This window comes from Bacillus rossius (assembly GCF_032445375.1).
Source record: "Bacillus rossius redtenbacheri isolate Brsri chromosome 9 unlocalized genomic scaffold, Brsri_v3 Brsri_v3_scf9_1, whole genome shotgun sequence".
Classification (NCBI taxonomy): Eukaryota; Metazoa; Arthropoda; class Insecta; order Phasmatodea; family Bacillidae; genus Bacillus; species Bacillus rossius.
In genome coordinates this window covers 12,097,181-12,109,855 of record NW_026962012.1, presented here as the reverse complement: position 1 = coordinate 12,109,855, position 12,675 = coordinate 12,097,181, and the positions used below count along the sequence as shown (strand labels likewise).

Here is a 12,675-nt window from a genome sequence, read left to right as displayed (position 1 = left end):
CACACAAATTAACACACACACTCTGGTCATGGGCCTCCTTTCAATATATTAACACTTTAACTTCATTTATCACAGTTTGGGGTTGGATGGAGCTGACCTTATGTCCTCCTGCTGCTGTTATTCCTTGTCGATTACACGTTAAGTGCTCCCGCGATGCTTGCCGATTTCAAAAGCCGCCATTTCCTTTTGTTGTACTCGTGGTAGAGGTAGGTCGAAAAGTATCAACCTGATACTTTGTCACTGATACACGCCTGTATCAGGAACGGCAAACGAATACACTTGAAAAGTATCAAGTACTTTAGTATCAGTTCAGAATTCGCCTTTTTATGCTCGTGATGACGGCACAGAGGATGTGTACCTTCTAACTCGTGGTCAGCCGCCGCCGCTTCTCCACTCACCAAGCCGACTTCAATTTCTTATCCGTTGCTTAAGTTCCCCGAGTACTGCTATTCCTCAGGTCCCTGTTCGGGCGCCAATTATGTAATGCTTCGGGATCTTTCAAGTCGAGCCTTGGGTTGGTAGAGTTCTTTTTTTATTCTTATTCACCACGGAATACAAACATATTAAGCTTCATCATCACTCTCATCCACCATTGTTATCCATAGAGTAAAAAAACAAAACAAAAAGAAAACACATCTGGCCATACCAACCTTCACAAACTAAATTCTCTACACAAATAAAAATACCTTCCAGGTAAAAATATAACACATCAAAAAACCCTTAGCCCGGGAGTGCAAACACTTTACAATACCATACTATTATATACAAACAGAGGCAAAGTACTTATTTATAATATAAGCTCAGTAAAAGTTTACAATTAGAGTTTAAAGTTTTTTTTTCCTTTTGTTGGCACCTAAATCAGTTTCTTACAATTTAGCATACTCCCTAAATGTTTTAATTATGATACAATTATAAACTTTTTGATTCAAGAAATTTTGATTCTTGATATTAGTAAATCCTAGTAAAATCAAAATTAAAAATTCCTACCTTTGTACACACTCTTAAAAGCAAATTAACACAATTTGTAGTTGTGTTCAAAGTTCATTTTATTTTCTTGTGGAATTTTAAATAAAAATATATAAGGTAGTTTTATTTCAATACATAAAGTTTTATAAGTACTCTGTAAACTGATTAAAACATATGTAAAAAAATTATTTATACTGATTTGAAAATTAATAAGCTTTGTAATTGTATAATTCAGAGTTTTTAACATCAAAAAGACTGAAATGAAAGTAATCATTATTTTATATGTGAGCTGGCCACTTTTAAACTAGTTATGAGTTTTCTGATGTTTTATTTATCCTTTTATTAGTTATCTGTCAAATGAATATCAAATTCATAAATACGAATATTGAATTCAAATACATAGTAGGGATGAGAATTAGAATCCCACTAAAAAACATTTTCACGTCATGTCACTTCTGGAATATTAGACAAATGATACTAAAGTGAAGGGTTGGTTTAGGTAAGTTAGCTACAATAATTATAAAGAAAATGTTTGTTAAAATATTTTAAATAATTTTTTAATTATGTAGCTAACTTACCCTAACTTAACCTAACCAACCAACAAACCTTTCATTTCAGTTCCTATTCACCTTATTTTCCACAACCTGCTACTCTGCAAATTGATCCAGAAGATTTTCGTGGACCGCAAAATACCATGAAATCCATTGCAATCTATTTTATGTAAAATGTTATTTTTTTTCCATTATCTATTCTCAAATTAGTGATAGAATGAGCTCATATTTACATATTTAATCCCTAGATATTTACGAGTTTTCGTTAACGGCAGCCACGTAAATTCTGTTTTAGTACAGCAATTATATAAAAACAATTTTTGCTGATTTCATCTGTAATCTTAAACCATTATTTACATTTTTTATATATTTATGACTTATGTGTCCAACATCTGTTTTGTCATAGATATATACAGCAAGTCAGCTGCTACTGTATCACATGGTGTTAGATCAATTGTGACTATTGATTTATACGGCATTGAAACTACGACGAATACTTCTTTTAATGCCCATGGCCCCATATCAAAAGGGTGGCCATGTTTTGTAGTGTTGTAGGTCATGGTTGTTGATGTTAGTTTATTTTTTTCCCGCTTCTGCTGCATTTGACAAAATGAATACAAATAATATTTTGTTTTCAAGTTTGGAATGACAAATGTGCCATGTTTTGAATCGTTCATGCGATTGTTCCGTTACTGTTTAGTGAGACAGTTGTGTAAAAAAACTTTGAATACTTGTTGCATGTTTAAAACTTTGCTTATTGTTCATTTTTTTGATTATGAAGCCCTATTATAACAGCAAAAAAAGGGTATTTATATTGCAGAAATGTCTTAACTTCAACAGTGAATGTTGGTATATGATAAACTCACAAGGTATGCTATGTCCAATATTCATAAGGAAACAAATATTTGCTATTTCAAAGTATTAGTATTCAAGGTCATCGTGCATGACGCCACGAAGTCTGTTTCAACTTCTGTAAACAACAGATGTGCCGTGGCACATTAGTTAGGAATATGAGGGGGGGGGGGGGGAAGAGATGCGTGCGCAGGTCTGACTATGCTATGGGCTATTCTGCCTATTGTACATCAGCTATGGCAAGTTATGTTGTGGCTATGGAGTGTAAAGGACCAAATGTTTTTTACATTCGCAAGTATGACGCCGTGCCGTACCGTTGTCGCCTGGCCACAGACCGGACCGTGAACTCAGTCTAGCCAGTGGCAGGGAATTCACACAAACAAAAGCGTCTGCCCATTCATCTGCCGGTAACTGTACGTACGTAATCACCTACAGTTGGAATCATAGTGGAATCAGGCTTCCAAGTGAGAGCATAATGCATCGTGTTCAAGTATTTAAGACAAAACTAGAAGTATTACGGTGCGCAAATTGTCATGAAGGCCACACTTATGTTGGTCGCACTTTAGTTTTAAGCAAGTAAACTGTGCGCACAATCGTATGAAATAGGGACTCTATAAAAAGTTTATATGTCTGATGCTGTTGGTTGTAATAGCGGGAATATATTTGACATTAGATACCAAAACAGAAATGAACAGATGATTCACGTGGAAAAGGTTGTTAAACGAATGTTGCAAAAAAAACAATAATCATAGGCCTGGCAGGATTGGTGTGAACCAGGTGGTGATACACAAATAAGCACTTTAATTTTTGAAAAATTAAAATGTAATTATCCAGACAGTAACATCGGTTTCACTGTCATTAATGGTTGGTTTGGAAAGGAACGTGACATGAGTTGAAGGTCACGCCCGGGCGGGCAGTCAGCCAGCCGACTGACGATAAAGTACATAACCACGTATCTCCTGTTACACTGTGTTGAATTTGTTATACAAAGTGCAATGGGAGGCATGTAAAGATAAATGGTGTGACATATTTATCGTTTAGTGTTATTCTACGCATTTATATTATGTAAAGTACCGTATTTACTCGTGTATAGCGCGCCCTCGTGTATAGCGCGCACCACGATTTTTGCAACAAATTCCAAAGAAAATTTTTTTTTTCCCCCCATAAATAAATTTTACTAACATTTTGTGGTACCTGTACGTGTGAAACAAATGATAATTTAAATTGATGTGTGGTGATGCGTCAGGAAAATACTTAAACTCTGCTGTGTAGACGGAAGATAATGAAGCGGAAGATAATGAAGCGCTGTATCATCACAACTGGTACTTGGGCGGAGGGAGGGAGACAGGCAGGAACGGGACGCGGAGGACTAGATGACTCACCGATAGCAGCTGCGACGAGGAAGCGAAGGAAGTGGGAGGGGGAATGGCGACAACATTCTTTCTCTCTCTTTTATTTTACTAGCTGCGCTGGCTTTCTGTAGAGGGGGAGGTCTAAAAATAAACAAGAGATGTGCGAGCTTGCGCGCGCACGTGTGTGTGTGTGTGTGTGTGTGTGTGTGTGTGTGTGCGAGAGACCAGGTTGCGTGCGTGCGTGCGGGTGGGTGGGTGTGTGCGTGTGTGTGTGTGTGTGTGTGTGTGTGTGTGTGTGAGTGAAAGAGAGGCCTTGTTGCTTGTGCATATGTGTGGGGGCTGGCCAGAAACGTCACCCGTCACCCGGCAGTTAACGACTTCCATTCCTCCTCCCCGCCACACCCCCCCCCCCCCTTTTTTTTTTCCGTGTATAGCGCGCATCCTTATTTTTTGCCTTTACTTGAGGGGAAAAAAGGGCGCGCTATACACGAGTATATACGGTATATTTTCCTACACACTGTTGGATTTGTAAATAGTGCTTACCCTAGATTTATGTTAACTAATTCAAGTGTTGGACGCTTCAAAATTCAAATATGGCGCCATTTCGCTGCCATTAACTCAAGCGATCCTGGTGGCCATCAGGAAAGACTCAGTGGTTCGTCTGGTACCGGCGTCATCGGACGTCCGGCTATCGTTTTTGACTTTCATGTTATCTGGTAACAGTTTCAGTACGAAACATTTGGTCCTCCGGGCCGGATCAATCCGCTAACCGCGATTACTGAGCTATCGGGCTCAGTTCTAGTTACGTGGAGAGATTCGGAGTGTTTGTTTGCGTCGTTCATTGTACCGAGTCTCCTTTGTCCGTCGTTGCCCCGCCATAAAAACGTGAACGGGTTATCATCTTAATGTGCTATTAGCTTCCAGTGGAAGGGAAGATAACAACTGAGTGCGTAAGGGAAGATAAGAACTGAGTGCGTAAGGGAAGATAAAAATTGCCTTTATCACACTGACGGTGTTGGTGCTGACGAAGCCTTTTGTGTCGTGCCGCACTATTATTTCTTATCTTTCCACGGTAACCAGATACTGATAATGACCGGTCTGCTATAAGATTGCGTGTTTTCTAAGACTGGCGGTGAAAATGACTTTGAATTATTAAGTAGACCGTTAACATAGATTTTGCCAAGTCTTTGTTCGGCATTACTACACATATCGATACAAAATCGATTCGCAGGACATTGAAAATCGATTATTTAAACACTACTCGGTTTAGAATCGATTTTAGTTATAAAATCGATTTTATAAACACCACTCGGTTCAGAATCGATTTTTTGCTGAAAAATCGTTTACATTTAAATTTTTAGTTGGTGCTTCCATTTTTGACTGAGTGTACTTAAGTAGAATAAACACAACCATGACTGACAGTGTTTCAGCTCTGGAGCGACGTCTGGAGCGTGCCGAAAACCGATTACAGCGTGCCGCGGATCTGGCCAAAAGGGTTACTACAGACACTTCCAAGCAGTCATTATTCTTTGCAACCTGTCGGGACTTATCTCAGCTTCGTAATGGGTTTGAAGATGACCATTTGGCTTATGAATTGGCATGCAAGGAGCAAGTTGATTTTGATGACACAAGGCATACAAGTAGGCTAAATCACTTCGACGATCTTTATTATGAAGTTAATGCAATCTGGGACACATTAGTGCAGGATTCTAAGAACCGGAACAAGGAAACACGTAATCAATGTGCAGCTGGGTCGTCACCCCGTCTGCCAGCTATTGATTTACCCCACTTTCAGGGTAATCCAACAGAATGGCTCAGCTTCTCAAATCTGTTTGAGGCTCTAGTTGTAGACAACAGAAGTCTCACCAATGTAGAGAGACTATCTTACCTAAAGTCATCTTTGTCTGGTGACGCGTTGGCAGTAATTCAGGCATTACCCTTGACTGATTCGAACTATAGTATTGCTTGGGAACTACTGTCTAAGAGGTACAGTAACAAGCGCTTGATTGTTTCATTGCACATTGAAGCAATTATGCAAATACCATCTGTGTCATTAGAGGCCCCAGCATCAGTGAATAAGATGATGTCTCTTCTGGCAGAGCACATTGCGGCATTACGAGTGCTGGATGTCAATGTTGAAAAATGGGACCCGCTGTTGCTGCATATCATTGAAGCTAAGCTGGATAAGGTTTTGCGTAACCAGTGGGAGCTGTTTATTAATGACAAGGGAGCAGAGTTACCCAAGCTTACCGAGTTTTTGTTATTTTTAGAGGGTTATCGCCGTGCAGCTGAGTCACAGCTAGTGACGTCTGGGAAAACCTTTAAGAGCAAGTCGTCTATTTATTCTAAGCCAGCTTCTAGATATGTGCAACATCAGTCATTCGCAGGAAACACTGTTTCCAAGTCAGTGAAGTGTGTCATATGCAGTGGACCTCACGAAATCTACCAGTGCCCCAAGTTCCTTGAGTCATCTCCAAAGGAAAGGTATCAGATGGTGAGGTCAGGAAACCTCTGTTTGAACTGCTTGCGAACGTCTCATCATGCAAGTGCATGCCTTTCGTCTTCTCATTGTCGGTCTTGTGACTCTCGACATCACACACTACTTCATTTTAGTGACATGCGACCACAGTCACCAGACCATGATGGTGTGAATGCGTTGTGTGCTTCATCTCCTGGACAATATTTGGCTGCATCCGAACTGCATAATCAAGATAGTCCATCTACGATTTTGCTGTCCACTGCACTCATAGAAATTCCAGTCAGCTCTGGCAGGACTCACACAGTTCGAGCACTCTTGGACTCTGCCAGCCAATCCAGCTTCATGACAGAAGGTTGTGTGAAGAGGCTAGGCTTAATACGTCGAAAGGCAGCTCTGCCAGTCTACGGTGTTTCCCAGGTACCAGTGCATGTCGCTAGGGGAGTAGTTGACTGTTTAGTGAAACCAGTTGGTCAGGAGGGTCCGCGATTGTCACTCACTGCCTTCATTTTGCCTAAGATCACTGGCTCACTGCCTACAACACAACTGAACCCTCATTCATGGGATCATCTTTCCCATTTGCAACTAGCTGACCCTCACTATGCACAGCCTGGGCCTATTGATGTGCTAATTGGGGCAGATCTGTTTCCCTATGTGCTGAGCGGACGCACACTAAGTCTCAGTACCCAGGTCCCTGTAGCGATTGACACTGTCTTTGGATGGGTAGTGATGGGGAGAGTACCTACATCTGCAGTATCGCTCAGTTGTGTATCACTTCATTCTATTACACCAACACTTGACGACACAGTTCGGCAGTTTTGGGAGGTGGAAGAGGTTATTGTACCCCCAAAGCCTTCCTCTGAGGACATTCGATGTGAACAGATCTTTCTCGAGACTTGCAGAAGAGATGAGAATGGTAGATATAGTGTGGCCTTACCTTTCAAGGAGCCTTCACCTCATTTTGAGGAATCACGTGTTCAAGCACTAAAACGTTTTCACTACCTTGAACGCAAGATGAACAAAAACCCTCATTTTAAGGCATCCTATGTAGAATTTATGTCAGATTACATTGACCAAGGTCATATGTCAATGGTTCAAGAACCCCAGTTGACTACACCGTCGTTTTATATTCCGCATCACGGAGTTTTGAAACCAGACAGTAGTACAACAAAGTTACGTGTGGTCTTTGATGCATCGGCCAAGGACAGCAAAGGAACTTCTCTGAATGATCAATTACTTACGGGACCCAAACTGCAGAGAGACATAGCTGACATTCTTCTCTCATTTCGAGATCATGCAGTTGCATTTACTGCTGACATACGACAGATGTACCGTCAGATTCTAGTTCAAGAGGAATTCCGCGACTGTCAACGAATTCTGTGGCGACCATCTGATGATGATCCAGTTTGTGAGTACAGGCTCAACACTGTTACCTATGGCGTGTCATCTGCACCCTACCTTGCTATCCGCACACTCCATCAACTGGCTGCAGATGAGAAAGATAGATTCCCTCGGGCATCATCAGTCCTCCTAAAAGACACGTATGTTGATGATGTTGTAACTGGAGCACCCAATGCACGTGAGGCTATCTCATTGCAAAGAGAGTTAATTGACCTCCTCAAGGCTGGTGGTTTTCAGTTGCGAAAATTTGCCAGTAATGATTTATCTCTGCTCTCTTGGCTTTCCGAAGACTTGGTGCAGGGCAGCAAGGCTCTCCCCTTGGACAACACTTGTGGACTTCCCACCGTCAAAATATTGGGTCTGCAGTGGCAATCTGAAGTGGATGCATTCGCTTACAATGTTCAACCTACTTCCTCGACAGCTACGAAGCGGAGCATACTGTCCGACTTGGCGCGAATATTTGACCCTCTAGGTTGGCTGTCACCTGTGGTCCTGCTTGCAAAATGCCTCATTCAGCACTTGTGGATTCGATGCATAGATTGGGATGACCCTCCTCCTGCCGACATCCTTGCAACGTGGCAGCGGTTCCAGCGAGAGCTTCCTAGTCTGGCTAGCATCACTATTTCAAGATTTGTCCCAGTGACCCAAAGAGAACTCTTACTAGAGATCCATGGATTCTCTGATAGTTCGGAGCAAGGTTATGCGGCAGTTGTTTATCTCAGAGCCACTTCACCTGATGGCTCAGTATCTGTATACCTTCTGGTTGGAAGGTCAAAGGTAGCCCCAATTAAAAGAGTGTCATTGCCTCGCCTGGAACTCTGTGGTGCTTTGCTGCTTGCTCGCACAATGCATAGAATCTTGCAAAATTATGGACCTCATGTGAACCTAGACCAAATATTTGCCTGGACAGACTCTACAGTTGTCCTCCACTGGATCCGTGGATCACCTCATAAATGGAAAACTTTTGTTGCAAATCGTGTCGGCCAAATCCATGACCTTGTCCCAGCAAAGCACTGGAATCATGTGTTGTCAGACAGCAACCCGGCTGATTGTGCCTCTAGGGGCTTGTTTCCAAGTGAGATAGCTGACCACTCGCTGTGGTGGACCGGTCCATCATGGCTGTATAAGCCACCAGAGGAATGGCCACAACTCACCGGCTTGATGGACAGCATGGACGAAACAGTGATGGAACAACGGATCTTTACCTTGCATAGTGTCAACCCTCTGGCAGACACTACGCTGCTGGAAAGGTTCTCATCTTTAAGCAAGGTCAAACGCATTACGGCCTATTGTCTCCGCTTTGTGCAACGTTTGCGCTTCAAGAAACTTCCCCCCCGTAGTCCACCAGATGCTAATGAGCTTAAAGATGCCATGATGGTATGGGTTCGTTTAGCCCAGGCTTCAGCATTCGCATCTGATATCAAAGCTCTGCAAGCTAACCAACCATATCGGGGTCCACTCTTCAAGCTGTCTCCCTTCTTGGATCCTGCTGGCATTCTCAGGGTGGGCGGACGTTTGGAACTATCAGACTTGGCTTACAACCAACGACATCCAATTCTACTGCCCAAACACCACAGATTGACAGACCTTGTAATTGACCACCTTCACATCCATCTGATGCACTGTGGTCCCACCATACTACAGTCTGCTGTGCAACGTGACTTCTGGATTGTAGGTGCTCGGGGCCTCATTCGTCAACGGCTGAAGAAGTGTACTTTATGCTTTCGAGTTCGCCCTGTGCCTCGAAACCCACCCATGGGTAATCTTCCAGTCGATCGTGTCACACAAGCCAAGCCATTTCTCAAGACAGGAGTCGACTATGCTGGACCCTTTAAAATCACCATGTCCCGACTGCGGAAGGCCCGCATCCAGGATGCCTACTTGTGCCTGTTTGTATGCTTTGCCACCAAGGCAATCCACTTGGAGCTGGCCTCTGATCTGACGACAGATGCTTTCATAGCTGCCTTTCGCCGTTTCTTGTCTCGTCGGGGGCGATGCTCTGACCTTCACAGCGATTGCGGGACTAACTTTGTCGGTGCCAGTCGCTTGTTGACTGGACTAAGAGCCTTCATGTCAAGCAAGGATACACATGACTCCTTTGCTCAGTCGCTGGTTGAACACCAAGTTACCTGGCATTTCAATCCCCCATCAGCACCACATTTTGGAGGCCTGTGGGAGGCAGGTGTAAAGTCTGTGAAGTCTCTCCTCATAAAGAGTGTAGGTGCTCAGGTACTCACTTATGAAGAATTATACACTCTCATGACACAAGTGGAGGCCATTCTCAACTCACGGCCTCTGTGTGCTCTCTCAAATAATCCAAACGACATGGCTGCTCTGACACCCAGTCATTTTCTAGTCTTGGGGCCTCCTGCACTAGTGCCCGAACCAGATTTGTCCCACCTCAAGCTAAATCGTTTGTCTCGATGGCAACTCATCCAGCAAGCGCATCAGTCATTCTGGAAGCGCTGGCACCAGGATTATCTACAACAGCTGCAGCAACGACCCAAGAGCCTAACTGACCAAGACATCCTCAGTGTTGGCACCTTGGTTCTCATCAAAGATCCGAATCTACCACCATTGTGCTGGAAGTTAGGCCGTATTGTGAAGACTTTTCCTGGCTCAGATGGTGTCGTGAGAGTGGCTGAGGTGAAGACCCAACAAGGCACCTTTCTACGGCCTGTGGTGAAGCTGTGCCCGTTGCCCGCCCAATAAATGTTTAAAATATGCATTTTGGTGGGCGGTATGTTGGATTTGTAAATAGTGCTTACCCTAGATTTATGTTAACTAATTCAAGTGTTGGACGCTTCAAAATTCAAATATGGCGCCATTTCGCTGCCATTAACTCAAGCGATCCTGGTGGCCATCAGGAAAGACTCAGTGGTTCGTCTGGTACCGGCGTCATCGGACGTCCGGCTATCGTTTTTGACTTTCATGTTATCTGGTAACAGTTTCAGTACGAAACACACACTTTTGGAACACATTAAATAAATTAGCCTTACTATTTATGGAAACTAATGCTTCAGAATACGCGATTTTGAATAACACGAGCATTTTTAGGAACACATTAGTGGTGCTAAGTGAGGGATAGGTGTAGTTTATTTAACCCATAGCCTTACACAGAAGATTTTGTACACTGGCTGCACTGGCCAACTTAGAATTAATTGAGATATTTTAAACTTATGAAATAAATCCTAGTCTCACATATTGCGCCTGTGATTATCAGCATTTTATTGTGGCAGTTAACTAGTCATCCCTGTTTCTTGTGCCATCCTAAATTACTATCATGCTACCTTTCTCAGTTGATGTCTGTGTAATATAAAGCACATCCTTGCTGAGTTTTTAAAGTCTGTAGGACGTAAACTTGAAGAGCGGGAATTTTCATACAGAAGCTTCTACTGAGCAAATCTGATTGATGCCCTTCTTAATATTTGATTTGACTTTGCCAGTAAATTTGCTGTTCTTTTCATTTGAAGCTTCGAATGTGATTCAAAGTTTGGCAACTGATGTGAAACTTTAAATCACTGGGTGCCTCAGAATCTACTTCTTAGTTATAAGCCTGAAAATTTTTAATTTTGAAATTGTGCTTTTTAGTAAGTAAAGTAAAGAGATGTTTGGTTGGTGTGATTAGCCACATTTATATGAGGAAACCTGATTACATGATTAACTTTAACTTATACATTTTCCAGTTTTTTCCACAGTTTTTTGAAGTTATATTTAACATTTAAATCACTGTTAAACAGTTTTTAAAGAATATTTTACAGAACACATATTTTATGTTTCTAACATTGTAATACTAATGTTATGGCGTTATAGCAGATGTGGCGACGACTCTTAATGGGGTGGTAATATAATTCTTTCTCTTTAGTTAAATTTGTTTTAATAAAATTTTCAGGAAATGGGCTCTTAATCAATATCAGTGTTTTGAATTTTGAATATTGGGGTTTGTGAGCAGTCATTATTAATGTGTGAGCTAGTTAGTATGCAGTGCAGTTGAAACAGGTTTTGATTTTTTTTGTATGTATAGTTTTATTGCGTGTGCACAGCCAATCGTGAGACGAGAGTCACAAGGGGACACTGCGGATGACGAAGCACTCAAGCCTCAGAGTTTGAAGCCTGATCTGTGCATCAAGGGTGGGCCAGCTGTTCGGCACTACCACATTCTGAACGACAAACGCCACATTCTTGCCAAAGATACAGATAGTAATGTGATGGTGTATGATGTTCTCAAGGTAAGTTCCGGGCAGAGGGATTTTTGCTCTCGTATTTGTCAAGTTAACAATGTGGTTATAGTTATTTGTTATCAGTAGACGTTATGTTTTCCAGGCATGCAAAGTGGAAGAACTTGGCCAAGTTGACTTCGATGAGGAAGTTAAGAAACGTTTTAAAATGATTTATGTTCCTAACTGGTTTAACGTGGATCTTAAAACTGGTGTAAGTAGTGTTATTGCTGATTTCATAATTGAAAGCTTGGTCTGTTTTTGGTTGCAGTTAAGTCTAACAATTAGTAAAATTCTTTTCACAGATGCTGACCATTCATCTGGGTCAAGACGAAAATGATTGTTTCTCCGCGTGGGTGTCTGCGCGTGAGGCAGGCCTTGCGCCAAATGACACAGTGGATCAGAAAGGTTGGTGTTAAAAGTGTCAATTGGGGAAATTTTTTGATGCGTATAGGAAAAAATTCTTTGCAATACATATTTTTATTTTTATTTTAGAGCTTTGCCAATACAAATTGTCAGAAGCCGATTCTGCCGATATATTTAGTTGGCATTGTTGCCAATTCACAATATGCTTGTTAGTGTACAGTCTATATTACGGAAAAATGAAAGTATCTGCCATAACCTAAAAATCCACGAGTACCCTTCTCGTTTTTCATTTTAGGTACTACATACTTTGAATTATCATAATTTTTTTTGCTATGTATGCCAGCCATTCATAACAAACTTAAACATCCTGTATTTTAATAACGTTCTTGACTTCAATACGTACATCGTAAATATATCACCATCACTGTAAAGTTAGATAGGAACAAAACCTTTATTTATTTAAAGCATGGCTGTCACTACAAACAGTGAAAAAT

General features: G+C 41.7%; 1 protein-coding gene across 2 annotated transcripts in view; it reads left to right on the top strand.

The window, feature by feature from the left end:
• The window catches only part of LOC134542684 (WD repeat-containing protein 48), a 51,593-nt gene that overhangs the window by 30,715 nt on the left and 8,203 nt on the right, over nucleotides 1-12,675 (top strand). For both annotated transcript variants that reach the window (XM_063387139.1, XM_063387138.1), the window contains exons 7-9: nucleotides 11,642-11,827; nucleotides 11,922-12,029; nucleotides 12,121-12,223. In XM_063387139.1, coding sequence (XP_063243209.1) covers nucleotides 11,642-11,827; nucleotides 11,922-12,029; nucleotides 12,121-12,223 — 397 coding nt within the window. The remainder of the gene's footprint in view (nucleotides 1-11,641; nucleotides 11,828-11,921; nucleotides 12,030-12,120; nucleotides 12,224-12,675) is intronic.